The sequence below is a fragment of the Mastomys coucha genome, unplaced genomic scaffold (genome assembly GCF_008632895.1).
Source record: "Mastomys coucha isolate ucsf_1 unplaced genomic scaffold, UCSF_Mcou_1 pScaffold5, whole genome shotgun sequence".
NCBI classification, from domain to species: Eukaryota; Metazoa; Chordata; class Mammalia; order Rodentia; family Muridae; genus Mastomys; species Mastomys coucha.
The window spans coordinates 73,525,220-73,542,333 of NW_022196911.1; the positions used below are offsets into that span (position 1 = coordinate 73,525,220).

The window sequence follows — 17,114 nt, forward strand, 5'->3', positions numbered from 1 at the left end:
AAGCTCTTCTTCTGAGCTCACGGACATCTGTCCAAACACCATCGGGCCTGCCTGAGAACATGTTCATTGCAGTGGATGGGGAGGTCCTCTGTTGCCCCTCCCCCAGCAGTCCCTCTGTCAGCAGAGCAGGTGGTAGGAGAGGGATGGAAACAGGGGGGCAGCCAAGGACATTACCCACCTGGACATGGGAAACCAGAGAGAACTAGCAGCTTTATACCTTCTTTTCTGACCCACCCCCCAGCATCCCAGGACAGGTGGTCACATGCAGAGTAGGGTTTGTGCAGCTGCTGGGGGCCAAAAGAGGCTGTTGGTGGTGGGCGGAGGCTCTGCCTCCTGTACCTATTACCTCACTTATCTCTTAGAGTCCCTTCTACTCAAAAAGGCAATATTGTGGTTTGGACTCCTGAGAGATAAATACAGATGCCCCCAAGTGACCCTGTAGCCTGGGATGTCACTTTGCTGAGCCAGGCTGGGGTAGGTAGTCAGTGGAATGACACTGAACGCCAACTTGGTCCTCCCTCACACTCTACCTCTGCTCCAAATCATTTCCTGCTTAGCATCCTATGCTGCCAAGGAGAACACGTTCATGTTTCTGAAGGAGACAAAGATTCACGAGGCTGAGAGAGATAGCTCTGCCTGGGTCTTTTAATCAGGGACTCTCAGCAGAGCCAGTTACCTCTGAACACTGGCCATAGCTTTGGGAGCTTCTGAGTTCAGCATCTCTGTAAAAGCCCAGATGACCATGAGGACACTTATGTGACAGGCCAGCCTCTGTGCAGAGCCACCGGAGTCTCTGCAGTAACAGTCACCCCAGCCTTTCCTCTTCCAGATTACCTCCTCCCTGCTTCCCCCTTGATGGACAGCAAAGCTCAGGGGCTAGGGAGTCAGAGCAGTTAGCAGAGTGCTAACCCTGCGTGGAAGAAGACCTGAGTTTGCTCAGCACTTACGTAAAGAGCCTTCTTATAATCCTAGCACTGAGGAGTAAAGACAGAAGGGTTACCTGGGTTTGGTGGGCAGACAGACAGACAGCCTAACTGGTGAGCTCTAGGGCTCAGTGAGAGACTGTGTCTCAAAGGACAAGATGGATGCTACCTAAGGAATAAGACAGGTTGACTTCTGGTCTACATTCATGTGTACCTACACACACACACAGGAAGACACAAGACAGATGGGGGAGGGTTAAAAGTAAATAAACCTCTAGCATCCCTTAGCCATCACTGAGTAGTGGGATAAGGGCTTGGCCAGGTTTCCTGGTCCAGACCCTGCCAACAGTGCCTCTTTCTGGCTGACGACCTATCTGCTGGTCTTTCTCCTCAACCTGCTCACTCAGAGCCTAGCCAGTCGGCTCAAAGAAAACATGGAGAAGCTGACTGAGGAACGGGACCAGCGCACCGCGGCTGAGAACCGTGAGAAGGAGCAGAACAAGAGGCTCCAGCGACAGCTTCGTGACACCAAGGAGGAGATGAGCGAGCTTGCCAGGAAGGAAGCTGAGGCTAGCCGCAAGAAGCATGAACTGGTAATGTCCCTCTCCTCATAGGTTCCAAGCTGGAGGCCTGCTAAGAACACACCTACCCCACCCTGGGCTGTATGGGGTTAGTTCAGTCCTGACAGGGAAGAAAGTCAAGGGTGGCCCCATGAGATGAAGCCAGCCAGCCCAGTAGCCCTTGAATAGAGAAGCCTTTGGAGGCTTAGAGGAGCACCAGAGTGGCTCCTGCCTGCCAGGGAGTGACTTGCTGCAGGCTCTTTCAGAGATGCTAGGGGACATTGTGGCCCTCCTGTACACTAGACCCCCCTCCTAGGAGATGGACCTGGAGAGCCTAGAAGCCGCTAACCAAAGCCTGCAAGCTGACCTAAAGCTGGCCTTCAAACGCATTGGGGACTTGCAAGCCGCCATTGAGGATGAGATGGAGAGCGACGAGAACGAGGACCTTATCAACAGGTAAGAGGCAGAGTCTGTGGCATTTCAGGCAGGGCTGAGGCCTCTGGAGCAGCAGAATCAGGCTCCAGGCAACATGCAACCCCTGCCATCCCACAACCAAGCTACCAGGTGGGAGAGGCTGAGGGTGTTGGCGGTAGGGGTGGGGTGTCCACCATCTTCTCCTGAGTTCTCCTTCCCAGGCATCCCAAAGCCCAGGCTCTGGTATTGCCTGTTCCCCGTGAGTTATCTCCCCGTTTAGCTGCACTTCCATTGGTGCCTGCCCTACTCTAGGGAGAGCAGAGATTTAAGGGCTGTGCTGCCTTGTTACTTGTGCTAGAGATTTTCTCACATAAAACCCACCCAGGGAATGGTTTTGGAGAATGAGAGAGATTTGTAGTCCTAGGCTGAACAGAAAGCCACAAATCCAGAGGACCAGCAATGTGGGGGTGGGGCTGGGGCTGGGACTTAGGTAGATCCAAGGGGCTCCCCACTTCCTTCCTCAGGGCAGGGCAAGGGCAGGGCAAGGGCAGGGCAGGGCAGGGCAGGAACCTTGCTCCTTTGTGATGAGTGCTGGCAGTGGTTCTGAGGATTCTCTTGCTCACTTGTACCTGATCTCAGCCATCCAGAGATATCATTTACTGAAGAAAGGGGAGCCATGGATGAGGATACGCCTCAGGATGTCCGTTGATTTCCCCATCTGCTTCTTGTGGCCCCTTTGCCCACCACTTTCTTTCTGTTTCCAGTTTGCAGGATATGGTGACAAAATACCAGAAAAGAAAGAATAAACTGTGAGGACCAGAGCCATGTGCTCCCCATGGGTGTCTAACCATCCCTAACACAGGGCTTCCTGCCAGGGGCCCCTGCTGCATGCTGCATGCAGACACAGCCTCCTCATACTCTCTCTAGCTGGTCTCTCATGCTAACATTGCTGACCATCCTTAGGCTGGGGTGGAAGGACTGGCTGGCGGTGAAGTGTGTTCCTAGAAGGCCAGACTGACCCTCGTAGCCAGGATGTGGCTTTATTGCCTAAGTCCCAGCCTCTCCTCACTGGGAACCAAGTGTGGTCACCGACCTGGGCCTGTCTCTCTGGGGCTCAAGTGGTCAGACTCCATCTGTCTACACCCTTGGGCTCTTGGAACCCAAGCTGCCTGAGAGGGATGGGTCTGTTTTGTGTGTAAGGTCTGGTACCTTCCGCAGGCAGATGAGGGCTGAAGATGAGGGGCATCTCACAGCTGCTCCTCTGGAGAAAGCATTCAGGCAGCTAATCTCAGGCAGCTCTGCCCTGGCAGGGGGAGGAAACAGCCGGTGGTGTTTACTTTGCTCCCTGGGGGCACCTCAAGCAGTAGTGGTGATGGTGAGGGACACACATCTGTGTTGGTATGTCTGTCAGGTGGTAGGAGACCTAGGACATCTGCCCTTCTCTGTTCCCTCTTTCTGGCGGGGAGCTGAGAAGTGGCGCAGATATGCAGGCCTTCAGGCGGATTTGCTGATCCTCTGTCAGGTTCGACAGGGTTGCTTCTGGTTGTTTTTTCAGCATGGCACTGAATTTCCTGCCTGGCAGGCCTCCTCCCCTGGCCAGGATGGGCTGGCGGCCGTGCAAAGGACTCCGGGAGAGCTAATGATAAATGTAATAGTGTGTAACAGTGATAGAGGGCCGCTGGAGCCCGGTTGTCACACACAATTAATATCCCCTGCCGTTCTGTCTCCGTTTGTTTGTTCCCCCGTGATTCAGCTCCCAGTTAACTAATAGCACATGAGCCTGGACATAAATTGTATTTGACGCGAGGTTTAATTCCGACCATTTAAAATTTCAACTGCCCCCTGAGCCTGCCTGCCCCTGGAGTTTGTTTACGGGCCTGATTATTTAAGGAAGAGAACCCGAACATTGTCTGGATTCTTACAACTAAACGGAAGGTGAGGGTAGACAAGCTAGCTCCTCAGACCACTGACCACTCTGAATGTCAAGAAGGAAATTCATATTCTGGGCCTCAATCTGTCCCTAGTGTGTTCCACCCTGCCATTCTTGGACAGAAGGAACTCTGAGGGGCTGATAAAATGTGCATTGAAGATCATATTCTAAAGCATAATCAGACACACGCACACACACACACCAGCATGTACTCAAAGCAGGTGCATGAGAACGTGCAATTCTAAGCAGGTTCCACTGATAGCAGAGAGGCTCGGTCCTCAGCGGCTCCAAGTTATCGAGCGAGCATGCTAAGGCGGGCAGAAAAATAATGTTTCGATTTACTTAGAGATACAGTTGTTATTGCCATAACCTTAATGAAAGCAGTAAACAGTGCAGTATTAAGGGAGATTTATACAGAAACACTTTTAACATGTAGACATAGATTTTGCGATGCATACAGCACCTCCTTTCTAAAGCCAATCAATATGGTTATGAACGGCGGTGATAAATTACAGGCTCTGAAGCTACAGGGGGAGGTTTTTTGCACGGGTGTATAAATCAGGTAGTATTGGCGTTCCATGGGACCCATGCACCACAGTAAATCTGCCAGGCTCGAATGGGCACAGAGCTTGCATTAGTGGTTTGGGGGCTGCCTGCTAAACTCCTGTTTACCCGGGGCATCAGCAGGTCTTGTCTCTGTTATAATTCTGTATTTGATGGAAGCTTATAAAATATGCCTCTTTGTTTCCCTTCCCCATGTGCATGGCTCTCTCATGGTCCTTAGAACTGTGGTTTCCTCTGATGTGTGTGTGTGTATGCACGCACACTTGTGCATGCCTGGATATACGTGTGTGCCTGTGTGGCTATTTATTCAAGAACATAATTCAGGACCAGGGCCGCTCTTGTTGATACAGATGAAAGGAAATTGACATCAAGGAGAAATCTTAGCCTAACTGTAGCAGGGGAATTTAGGGAGTAGACATTTTGCAGAATTTGCAAAGCATTTGCACTCAGAAACCATTTCCGTGCCCCCACTGCTTCATGAGGGGGTCACCATGACTCTAGCCTCAGAGTTAGACTCCTTGAGGCTTTCTTGCGGGTCCTGAGGTCAACCTACCCAGCAGCAGCTGTGGGGAGCAGGGGCTGGAGGCTGTCTAAGCAAGGGATGAGGAGTCCCGGAGAGTTAGAACCTTGCTTTGAGACTTTCTGAGCCCCTGAACTTCCTGCAGCTATCTGAACCCTGAAGGCATCACCAGGCCCCCCAGAAAGGCCTCTCTTCTCTTCCTTCCTATTTCTAAGAGCCAGGGATAGCATGAGGTGGATGTGGCTGGTGCTTTGTTATCTAAAGTCTGTGTTGCTAGCGGTCAAAGAGGCCCGCAGGTTCAAGTTAACCTGAGGTCATGTGATAGTCCTGTTTTCTGTCCTATGTCGGCTCTTATAATGAAGGCAGAAAATGGTGGCCGCTCTAGCCACAGTCTGAGGCATGTACACACACACACACAGACCCACATGTACACATGTATTGTGTATGTGGACATATGTATGTGGGTGGATATGAGTGTGCTACAGCACATGTGTGGTAGTTAGAGAACATCATATGGCTTCCAGGGATTGAACTCAGGTCATTGTGCTTTGTGGCAAGTGCTATTCCACACTGAATCATCTTGTCAGCCCCTGAGACTTCTTTTTAACCAGGAGCCATGAGGCTCGGCTCGAATCGCTAAGTGGATGGCCTGCCTGTCCTTCTCATCTGGTTGGCCAGCTGGTTGGATAGCTTGTCACTCACACCTGGGATGGAAGGGGTGGTGCCTCCATACTCCTCAGGATCCTCTTAGTGACTGTCACACAGCGTGATCTGCCAAGTGAAGGGATGGGCACCTTGTGGGTAACGTGCTCACTCTAACCTTTCTCTTCTTGCTGACTCACTGGCGTGCATGCCACCTGCACCCCACCCACACCCAGGATGTGCCCCACCCCCTTCTTGCTCTCCATCCCGGCCAGCAAGTGATCCTCACCTGCCGGGCCTTGCCTACCCTTATGCTCCTCACCCCAACAGCGAGGGGGACTCAGATGTGGACTCAGAGTTGGAGGACCGGGTCGACGGGGTCAAGTCCTGGCTGTCAAAGAGCAAGGGACCTTCTAAGGCACCTTCTGACGATGGCAGCTTGAAGAGTTCCAGGTGAGCACATGGCCTCCAGCAGGAAGGAGAGGTCATCTCAAGCCACCGGTCATGGGGGGACAGTGTCACAGCCCCAAGGGTGCAACCCTCAGGCCACGTGTACTCTCTTCTGGCCTGTGGAAAGCACACGGAACAGCTGCCCAGCCAGGGAATGACCTGTGTTTAGGTGTGGGCTTGTGTGTAGCTTTAACTTTATCCCACCTACTGGTCAGCAACCGTCTAACTGTGGGTTAGAAATCAAGACTTGGTTGGGGCACTGGGGACTCTGGATCCTAGAGCCCTGCACAGGTAACCCTGGTGAGCTTTGGCTCCCTGCTCTCCAAAGAGCAGCCCTTTCCAGAGCAGTTGGCTCTGTTTCCTTCCTTCTCTTCTCGCTCACTCCTTCCTCTGTGCTCTTCAGCGCCCACCCCTCAGGCTTGTCCGTGAAGCTTGGGGAGGCTGAGGGTTTGCTCCCTTATTTTCTGGCTGATCATAATCTGATCACACAGACAGCTACCTCTAGAAGCTAGCGCTCCCACTTGGGGTCCATCGCTGGCCTATTCCCTACACCCCCTCCCACACAGAGTTCCTTTCTGCCTTCCCCACCTCTCCAGAGACAGTAGGCAGGCTGGATAGGAAAAGTGATCTCTCTCCTTCTTTTCCAACCACCCCAGACCCCTTCCCTCAAGTCCAGCCCCTCACCACTGGTACCCAGTGGCCCCCTGTAATTGGTTTAATTTATTTGACCAAACAACATTTTGTTATTACAGATAATGGTACATCCCCGCCCCACTGCCGTTCACCACAGTGTGGCACAAGGCTCCAGGTAGTTGACAATGAAATAAATTGAACTAAACGTTTTAGAGGGGGAAAAGTGATGAAATAGAACAATAGTCTAATTTACATGACATTCTCCATGAAGCTATTTTCACTGACGCAAATTATTTTGCTTCATTCCCTTGGATGCTCGCACCACTGCTTTGCCAGGGCTGTGCCGGCTTCTCCTTCCTCCCTCCCCCTGTGTCTTTATTTTTGTTAATGCCTCTCTCTCTCTCTCTGTCTCTCACTCTCTCTCTCCCTCCCCCCTCTCTTCCTCTCTCTTCTTCTTCCTCCTCTTCCTCTTCCTCCTCTTCTCCCCTCCCCCTTTTCCTGTCGTTCATTCGCTGTGGGTCTCTTCTCCTGGGCCTCCCTTCCCACTCAGGACGGCTCTCAACAGCCTTCCTAAGGAGGGCAAGGGGCCAGAGGAGAGACCTTCCTCTGTACTCAGCTCCCTCAGCTACCGCAAGAGGCTCACTCTGAAGGACTCCATCGGGGGCACTGGGGACCAGGACTCACTCCTCACCACCCTGAGTGAGCGTGCCACCTCCCCTGAAAGGCCGCCCAGGAAGGCCCGTGTGGGCCCCAGGGAAGAACCTGACCAGGCCCAGGGCAGGAGGTGCGAGGAGCTGGACGATTGTAGCTCCATCTTCTCAGGGGCTGGGAGCCGCACTGGCCGGGGTCTGGAGAAGCGCTGGGGCTCAGACTTTGACAGAGCCTCAACAGTCTCTGCTCCGGTCAGCCGAGCCTCCTCAGCCACGCGTGGCTCTGGGGAAGATAGGGCTCGCTCTTCGCTGAGTTTCTCACTGTCAGGCTCACCCAGCTCCCGCCGTAGCACATCCAGGCTGGACAGCTTGTCAAGCACTGTAAGCCCATCCTGGAACCGGGCCTCAGGCCTAGGTCGGGAGAGCCCTGACTCCAGGCTATCCCTCGGCCAGAGCTGCCTGGATGAGTGGGATGATGGAGCCAGCGTGGCCCTCAGTGAAGCACACTCACAGTTCAGCCACCCATCACTGGCCCGGAGCCTGTCTGTGCCACCCCAGCCACGGGGCTCTTCCTCAGCTTCAGCCTCCGTCACTGAGAGCTCCAGCATCCGACCTGTCAGCCGCCACTCCTACCTGGATCCAGACCTGGAGGCTGCTATTAACGAGGTCTTGAGCTACAAACCCGTGCCGTTCCAGCGGAGCAGCCTGGAGCCTGACTCTGAGGATGATGACCGGAAGAGCATCCAGAGCGCCCGGAGTGCACAGCTGGAGTACCCAGAGAGGGGCACCAGCATCCGCCGCTCTGCCTCTGCCGCAGATGTCTCTTCGCGCAGTGGCCGCAAAAGCAGGAGCAAGCATAGGAGCAAACGGAGCAGCCCCAGCCCCAGCACCAGCTCCAGCTCCAGCTCCTCAAGCTCCGAAGGTTCCTCAGCGCACAAGCGACGGAGGAAAGGGCGCTCTCGGAAGAGCAAGAAGAAATCCAAATCGAGAAGAAAGAAAACGGAGAGTGAATCTGAGTCCTCATCCTCATCCAGTGGCTCCACCGTCTCTGGCCATAGCCGCTCCAGTGTGAAAAAGGGCCCAACCGCAGACATGGAGGAAGGGGGGCAAACTCCAAGACGGTCAAAGAAGGAAGAGAAGCAGCGAAAGAAAGAGGTGGACAGCCTGATGATGCGGTACCTGTACCGACCAGAGAGTGACTAGTGCAGTAGGTGCCACTTGACCTGGCGTGAAGTGCAGCATGGTGTGTCCCACCCTTTGTGAACTAACGTGCTCCCTTGCCCCTCCAACCACCACCTCAGGCTCCCCCACAACCTCTTGGGCCTCAGAGAGCCTCCCGACTCCTACATGAGCTCTGAGCTGAATTTGCTGATGAGCTCCAACCTCACCCTAAGCCTCCTGTTCTGTTTTTGGAACTAATCTTACCTATAACTTCATTAACAAACGTCTGATCAGCTCTGTTTCATAAAAAGTTAGGGCTTAGAGAGATTAAGACACAACTGGGAAGTAAGGCTACCAGGAGCTAATGGCGTCTGTTTGACCTTTAACCTTAACTGGCTCTCCATAGGCCACGTGCAGAGCATGTAGGTGACATGTAGGTGTCACTGACACCCACGTCAGCGTTTTCATGCAACAGGACCCAGAAAAGGATCCTAGCTGATGTGATCCCTGGGCTGTGAACTCTGACCAGGGCACTTTGCTCTCTGCTCTCTCCTCCACTACCCCCACCCCCCAGCATGGATCTCAAGCTACAGCCTACATGGTGCCACACCCTACAGTAGACCCAGGAGGTACCTGCCACCTCCCCAGCCCTCCCACCCACACTCAGCCCACACGTGGGCGTCACCTCAGCTCTGCTCCTCTTGTAGAGTTCTAATGAATAGAAATTAGCAGTTGCTGAGTGACAGCCCCCTCCCTGCTCTCCTGCCTCCCCCAGCTCCTCTCCCTGCGGGCTCGAGATTAGCAATCAGGCCCTGTGCCCACACCTTCAGCAGAGAGAGGCAGAGCCTGAATCATTGGAATCCCATTGTTGCCAGTTTCCCTGGTGGGTGGTGACATTTTGAATCACCCTGTTGTGAGATGGTGGAAAGCACACTGGGGCTTGCTTGCTGCTTCCCAGGAGGTACAACCCCATGCTGTGGCCACCTGGGGTACCACATTTGTTTCCCAGACCTGAACTAACACACCTGTTGCATGCTTGTGCCATGGGGCATCTGGTGAAAGGGGAAGTTGCCTTTGTCCATTTGGAAACGGGAGGCAGAGAGGGGAAGTGACTGAGAAGTGGGAGTATGGAGATGGAGCCTGGGTCCAGACCTGGCTTAGGACAGCTCGAGCCCACGCTAAACCACTCTTTGGTCTCGGCTCTGTTGCTTTTCCCGGGTGGTTTCAGGGTACTCAAGGGAGAGCAGGGAGCTGTCGGTGGCCTTTGTTAGTTCCATTGGGAGGAAAGGAGTCGAAATATTTGGTCAATGATTTTAGCTTCCTTAAGGCCTTGCTAAAAGCCCTGCACCCCAGGTGGTGTCAGTTGGTGGGTGGGAGGAGGAGGTCTAGACACAAAGAAGGCCTGGCCCCTGTACCTCTTCCCAGAAGGAAGCAATTGCCTTGCTGGGCAATCCCAGACTGATTGGTGACTAGCGCCCAGTCATATTTCACAGTGACTAAGACAGAAAACCCTGTTTCTGAAGCCCCCTCTCCACCCACAGCTCAGTTGCCTTTGTCTATGGAAAGAGACAACTGGCCCTGAAACCCTGTAGTATGCCACTATGAGACTAGGAGTTAGTGATGGTGGTAGAGTGGTCTCCAACTAGAACTTGGCCAACTACCATGAAGTGTGTGGGGGTTGGACATCGAGGGATGCCATGCAAAGGTAGAAGGTGAGGGCAGAGCCCCCCCCCCCCGTAGGGTTAAGGACCAGTGAAGAATTCCAAAACACAGAATACAGTGTTGCCACCCTGGGCTTTCCCAGCTTGTGTACCAAATTGTTTGTGACAGCACCGAGCAGGAGACACTGGCTTGGGAGGAAGGAAAGCTTTTTAAACAATTTAGTTAAAATGTTCCAATTGCCAGCCCTGACTCTTGCTTTGGGGACAGGGAGCTGCCTGCTGTTGGCCCTACTGATGGTAGTGGCAATAAAAGCAGATATGGAGACTGGCCAGAGAGAGCTCAAGAAAGATTGCAAGGGATCTTGTGGCTCCTCAGCCCAGAGAAGAGCCAAAGGCAGGGTTTGCCCTGTGCTTGGTTGCCTCTGCTTCTCCGCTGTGTCTTTAGAGCAGCCTGACGGCTGTTTATCTGGACGTCTGGGATGTGGGGATGGAGTCTGGAGACCAACCTGTGAAAAGAGATGAAGGATGGAAGCAACTGCCGCACAGGGCTGTGCCTCGTTTACATCCAGACCCCAGCCCTGGCATCTGCTCATGCCCTCTGTTCACAGAATAACCCTACTGTCTTTCGTCAAAGCCAGTCATTCCTTAGCTGGAAAGCAAACCTTTAGCACAGGGTGTATGGAAATTCCGAGTTAAGAAAACAAGTAGCCTCCACTAATTCAGGACCCAAACAACCCCAAGGCTAATGACCTCCATTTTTTTGTGTTACACAGTCAGCATTGAGCTTTATAATTTTATCCTGGAGATGCTGGGCCTTAAGTGGTTCTGGCCCATCAGAATAAGACTCATTTATGTTCAGTCTAGTTTGTATTAAGTGTGTTTTGTGCTATTCTGATTCCTTTAAAAATGGTAATTCATTCATGAGAAATACGATAACTATTAACCAGACTACCCCGTTGCTGAGCCATTTTGCATAATTGAACATATATTTTCTCAGGCTCTTCCCTCCTGCCAGGGACACAGAGACCTGTCTCTGCATACCCCAGTGGCTCCCCAGCCAGCAGGAAACGTTAGGTTTGGTCTTGTTTTCTTCTTGTCCAATCTAGTGGCAAGAGGGCTCTAAGGCTGAAGTCCAGATTCAGGTTCAGGTCTTGGCCGTGACCTTGGGCAAGGTGCTTCTTCCATTTGAGGCAGCTTTTTCATCATCTGTTACTGGGAAGAATAAGACAGAACAGTGAGTCCAAGGTAGTGGACCTTCCTGGTGCTGTGACCCTTTAATACATTTTCTCATGTAATGATGACCCCCAAAATAGCATTACTTCATTACTGCCTCATAACTGTAATGTTGCTACTGTTACAAATCATAATGTAAATATCTGATATGCAGGATATTTGATATGTGACCCGAAAAGGGTCATCCAAGGGGCTCCGGCAGTGCCTCCTATAGGAGGACTCTTGGTGGAACCTTTACTTTGCACCTCTACTGCTACCTCCAGGGAAACCTAAAATGCTGTCTTCTATCTCATCTTACTTTAAAAGGACCAGTAAATAAAGGGCCACTCTTGGGTTTCTAGTTCAGAATATAGTAGACCTAGCAATTGTAGATACTCCCCTTGTCCAAGTAGAAGGTCACCAGGACCTGCATCCCTTGTCTCTTGGAGCACAGGTGCCCCAGGGACGAAGCTAGGGCCAGGGCACCAGTAGAGGTGAAGCTGTGTTGGGCTGTGTCTTCTCCAAGGACACTAGACTATACTGTATGTGCTCAGGGACAGTGGTGACAGGAGGAGGCTCAGAAGTTCTGGGAAAGAATGAGAGTGGATGGAGCCAGAGAATGTGGTCCTGTCTGCTCTGTTGGGTGTCACGCTCCTCCTACCTCCAGGGGATAAGACTTCTTCATATCTTTGGAGGGACAGCCTTTCAGAGCCAGGAGCCTGATGAAGACTCCAACGAGTTCTTAAGGGCCCCTCCCATTGGCCCATCCTCAAACAGGTCTCACCAGCCTCTGTCCCGAGCCTCCGTTCCTTTTCCAATAGAGGATGTCATGGTCAAGGACAGAAGTCTTCCAGGCCCAGGGAAACCCTGATTAGGGGAAATAGTTTAGAGCTGGGGTCTTGCCAGGAGTAATCAGCCTGAGACAGGTTGTAGTCAAGTGGTCACTGGCCTCAAAACTTCATCTGTGTGGTCTATGGACTGCTTGCATTGGAGCAAGGGAGCTGAAAACCCCGAGTCCCAGGTTTCCTCCCTCTTGACTCAGTCCAAGCTTCTCAGGGGAAGGAAGGAGCCAGGAACGTGCTTCTTAGGCTCATGGAAGCCTGGCCCTTGCTGCCACCAGCCTTCCTGTCATGATAGTTTGAAAAGCTTACCAACTGCAAACTGTGTGCTCCTTTTGACCCAGGAACATTTGGGTTTCAGAGTGCTTGAAGAGAACTTGGTGGCCCAGAGTAGAAGTGTTCTTTGGCCCTGACCCTGTTCCTCTCTCCCTGCAGCCCAACCAGCCACTGGAAGTCCCTCCCCCCTGACCCATCGGATGATGAGCACGATCCTGTGGACAGCATCTCCAGACCCCGGTTCTCCCACAACTATCTGAGTGACAGTGACACAGAGGCCAAGCTGACAGAGACCAACGCATAGCCTGGGGGAGTGGCTCACAGCTCTCCCACCCCACAGCCTCTCCCAGGAAATAGAGGGGTACCACTGCCCCCACTTGACTGCCGACCTGCATGGAAAATACCTCGGCTTTCTGTCAGGGGAACTTTCCAGGCTGTGGGTGTCCGATAGCTCCACGTGGAAGAGGTGTGGGGAGCAGAGTCTCTGCAAAGAGAGCTTCCATTCTTGCCTCAGAATGCCATGCTCTTAGCTCCCACCCTGGGCCGCTGTGGACCATGTCAGGTGGCCTGGCACTCCATGGAGCCGGTAGTGGACCTCCATCTCAGCCTCCTGCTCAGGCATGGTGGAGAGGTTAGCTGCTGGACCGCTGGAAGTTGCTGGGCCCATGGGAAAGAGTCAGGGGAAGGAGTCAGCAATGCCTCCCCTCTGCTGGGGCGAGGGCTTTTCTCTTCTCAGTGCCTGCTGTCTTTTTACTGTTTAATTTAAATACCCAAACCTCCATGCAGCTGCATCCCTGAGAGTGGGAGGGGCTGCTGCTGCAGCTGGGCCCCGTGGGATGCCTTGGGAATCTCCTCTCCATCTTCACTTCTCCAGAGGCCCTTTCTCCTGCAGCCTGCTGCCAGAGGACAACGGTGAGCAGAGCTGGGGCCCTGATTCTTAGGAGGCAGGATGGGGAGGATGGCAGCTGGGTGCTTCTGGCTTGGACCGAGCAAGCCTCATTGGAATATTAAGTGCAATGAGCAGTTATTTAAGAGCTGATCTCTTCCACCAGCACCCACCCACGGCTTCCAGCACTGCCTTCCTCTGACCGTATTATAGCCGGCCACAGACTGAGGACCTGTGGTGGGCACAGTGGAAGGTAGATGTTTTGGTCTGTTTATCAGACTAGAGTCCTAGCCCTTTGTCATCTTTCTTCTGCCCATAACCCTGTTCCCACACACTTACCTGAGACACAGCAACAAGTGGCCCGGACATCTCGGTCACTTACCTATAAAGGTCATCCCAACCTTTGCACCTGATTCGGGGGCCCAAAGGCAGTACCTGGTGCTGGACCCGTTTGCCATCCCCTCCCCTTCTGCAGTTGCTTTGTACTCATCGGGCTGTGCTCTCCCTGTGGACCTGATTGATGTAAGGAAATAAAAGGCCCCTTCCCTCCTGGTCATGTTTCCCTGCCTCTCCTTGCAGGCCCAGGGGTAATCCTGGGTGGTCCCGGGGCAGGGCAGAGGTGGGATTCTGATGGGGACATGGAAGGACCAACTTGGTCTGTGTGGCCTATTCCCAAACCAGGCCAATGTCACTCCCAAAGCCTTGTCACTTGAGATAGCCGGTGAGGAGATGAGTTAAGGAGGACAGAGGCCACACATTTGTGTTGAGGCGAGTGGGGCTGGCAGCTTGTTTATGCCCTGTCCCCAACCCCTTCTCAAAACTTTAGTCATTCCAAAGGTGACTTTTTGATCAAAATTTGGCAGCACGCTCTCTGTTCCCCGAGCCCTCGTTGGCCACAGAAAACTCGAGTGAGCTGGGAACGCTGCAGCCGGAGATGCCCACTCAGTCTCTGCCTGCAAGCCTGAGCTACACTTGCCAGGCTTTGTGGCCTTGCAAAAAAGTTATAGGGCAGCTCATACAGATGAGGAGGAAACCAAAGGCCTTCCCTACCCCCCTCCTCCTCCTCTGAATGTTAGCCGTGACTGGATACATTTTCCACAGGTGCTGAATGGTCCGAGGAGGTGGGTGGGAACGGCTCTGGTGATGTCAGCTCAGAGAGTCAAGAGAGGGAAAGGGCAGCAGCAAAGCAAGCTAGGGAGAACTACGACCTGGTTCCTTCCGGAGCAAAGAGAAAAGGCGGTGAGAGTTAGAGTCTCACTGTGTAGCCCAGGCTGACTCCAATTCACACTTCTCCTGCCTCAGCCTCCCTCACTCCCAGATTACAGGTGTAAACTAATATACCCGGTCTGGGGCGAGAGTGTTTTCACAAGTTCTGCTCAGCATTTGAGACAGCTGCCCTCAGTAGCCTGGGCATGGCCCTGGTGCTCAGAACGGAGCCCTTTCAGATCAGGGATATCCCAGTGAGGAACTGGACACTCGGGGCATATGCCTCCCCTGCTGGTAAGTATCCACTTTCGACCTGAGTGGAGAAATCTCAGCGCCTGTCCTCCAAGGGATGGGAGTCAGGGCCGCGGCAGGGCAGGGAAGGTGCTACCCAGCTACGGAGGAAAAAGAATGAATGAATGTCTTTGTGGGGAGGGAGTCTGCAAAGGGTCCTCAAAGCAGTATTGGGGGCTGAGGCCTTCAAGGAGAATGATTCCACAGGTAGTTATTGCTAGGACATACATGGGAAAGAAAGAACTTACAGGATGGTCCTGAGACGGAGAGGGGTAAACAATGTTCATGCCACTCGCTGCCTGGAAAAGCCAGAGTTCACAGCCCTCCCACCCATGACCAAAGCTTCTCCCAGTTCCCACAAAACCCTCTGCTAGGCTCCAGGTTATAGAAGGGCAGTGATTCCTTCCCTTGGTTCCCACTCCAGAGGCCCATAGGACCACCAGAGCCTGTCTTTACTTGGGGTTACACCTGGAGAACTCTACAAGCGCCTATACCCACAGTACCTCTTTTCCCTAATATGCTGGTGATTCCACAAAACAAAGCTACTGGCCCTGTGCCCTGTGCCCGCCTCATAGCCACCCTGTGTCTGCATTCAATCCTCCCTGCTAATTTCCAGCCTGCAGGAATGCTCTGAGTCCAGAATTAGAGGCAAGGGACCAAAGCCCTAGGGGACTCCCCTGTAGTGCCCAGACACATCAGCAGCAGGCAGTGACCCCCCAAACTGCTCCCTTTGTCCTCGAGTCCTCTTGGCAGATTATCCCAGTTGTCCTTCCCCCATGCCCCGCACTACCCCCCCCCCCAGTGCCTGGTGGCACAGACACTTAGCGATTTGCTCCTTAATTGTCCCCCAGCTAGGCTGCGCAGATGCCGCTCTTTAATCTCTCCTGATAAATGAATCGCGCCGCTCCTTTAATCATATGTTCATATCCAAGCCAATTTGAATCAATTTGGCAGGGAGCGTGTTGCAAGAGATGCCATGACTGCTGCTCTCCCCCCAGGGCCCCAGAGCCTGAATGCTGCAGTCCTCACTTTCAGCAAAGAGCCCAGGAGGCCCATCTAGGAAAAGGAGCGTCTACCTGAAGTGAGGACTTTTTAAAGTCAGCCACCTCATTTGCTTCCCGTCCTCCAAGCAGGCTGTGTGGGAAGATAAAATGGATTCTTAAAGGCCTCAGGAGTGGGAGGGACAGGGGATGAGTTCACAGCCAGCCTTGGTCACTGAATAAAGGGCCACATTATCATCCCTGGGAGAAAGTGCTGTCTTAAATCTAACCTTAATCCCTTCTGTTCCCCTTTCACTTCCTCTGAGCTGGTTCCTGGGAACTTGGAACACTTCGTCGCCTCTTATATAGCAATACGTGTCAGACCAGACTATGCTAATTTGTCCCGCCCGCTACTCCAGCTACCTCAACCGCTTTCCTCTTCCCCTAGGCTGTATCTTCTCTAAACCTTCAGGCTGAGGGGCATGCCTGATAATAGACAGCGTTCTGCCTTTGGGGTAGCTGCCTTCCCCCTGCCCAAGTTGGAACTGGGGGGGGGGGGGGCAGTGAGAAAAACAGCCAAAGCAAACAGCTACTGACACCACAACCTGGGAAAAGGGGCTGACTCTTCTGGCCTCGGTTTCCCCATGTGTTTCCCCATGTGAGGTGGTGTTGCTGGCAAGAACCTTTGGCTCCTAAGTTTAAAGTTCATTACTGCTGCCAAGGCACCCCAAGTGGCACTCATGGAGTTGGGAGACCTGGGGGCTGAGGAAGGCCATGGTCTGGCTGGGCCCTCTTTCATTTCCTATCGTCCTCCCTTCCCAGCTATCAGTTCAGGTGGGCACCTGTCTTTCACTGGGAAACCAGGAAATCATTGCCATTTATTCCAATCTTATTTGCAAGTTCAAAGCCCTGATTTTAGAGCTCAGTCGCTTCTGGCTCCATCCCACACCAGGAGATTCTGCTCCTATTGCTCCCAGAAGCCACACACCTCCACAGGGTTGCTCTGTGTAGCTTTGGCTGTCCTGGAACTCACTCTGTAGACCAGGATAGCCTCAAACCACCTGCCTCTGCCTCCCAAGTGCCAAGATTAAAGGCCTGAACCACTACTACCACCATCCAGCTTAAGCCACAGCTTCAGTAAAAGGCTGTGTTAGCTCCATCTCAAGCAGTCCACAGGGCTATGCGCATGGCATTCCCCCCTCTCTCTTTTTCTCTCTCTCTTTCTCTCTCTCTCTCTCTCTCTCTCTCTCTCTCTGTGTGTGTGTGTGTGTGTGAGGTGTGTGTGTGTGTGTGAGAGAGACAGAGAGAGAGAGAGA

At 53.0% G+C, this 17,114-nt stretch overlaps 1 protein-coding gene and 1 long non-coding RNA gene across 28 annotated transcripts in view; one reads left to right on the plus strand and one right to left on the minus strand.

Moving 5' to 3' along the window:
- The window catches only part of Myo18a (myosin XVIIIA), a 105,141-nt gene extending 91,268 nt beyond the window's left edge, over nt 1-13,873 (plus strand). For 16 of the 27 annotated variants that reach the window (XM_031354497.1, XM_031354498.1, XM_031354502.1 and 13 more), the window contains 5 exons: nt 1,331-1,516; nt 1,800-1,939; nt 2,662-2,706; nt 5,884-6,006; nt 7,187-8,489. In XM_031354497.1, coding sequence (XP_031210357.1) covers nt 1,331-1,516; nt 1,800-1,939; nt 2,662-2,706; nt 5,884-6,006; nt 7,187-8,489 — 1,797 coding nt within the window. Of the gene's footprint in view, nt 1-1,330; nt 1,517-1,799; nt 1,940-2,661; nt 2,707-5,883; nt 6,007-7,186; nt 8,494-12,594 lie in introns of those variants that run through there. The other 11 variants (XM_031354515.1, XM_031354520.1, XM_031354516.1 and 8 more) reach the window with 7 other exon arrangements.
- LOC116079004 lies at nt 11,076-12,189 on the minus strand. The gene is made up of 2 exons (XR_004113702.1): nt 12,105-12,189; nt 11,076-11,320 (listed from the first exon to the last, which is right to left on the minus strand). It is a non-coding gene; the product is annotated as an uncharacterized LOC116079004 (long non-coding RNA).
- Nucleotides 13,874-17,114: the final 3,241 nt, after the last annotated feature.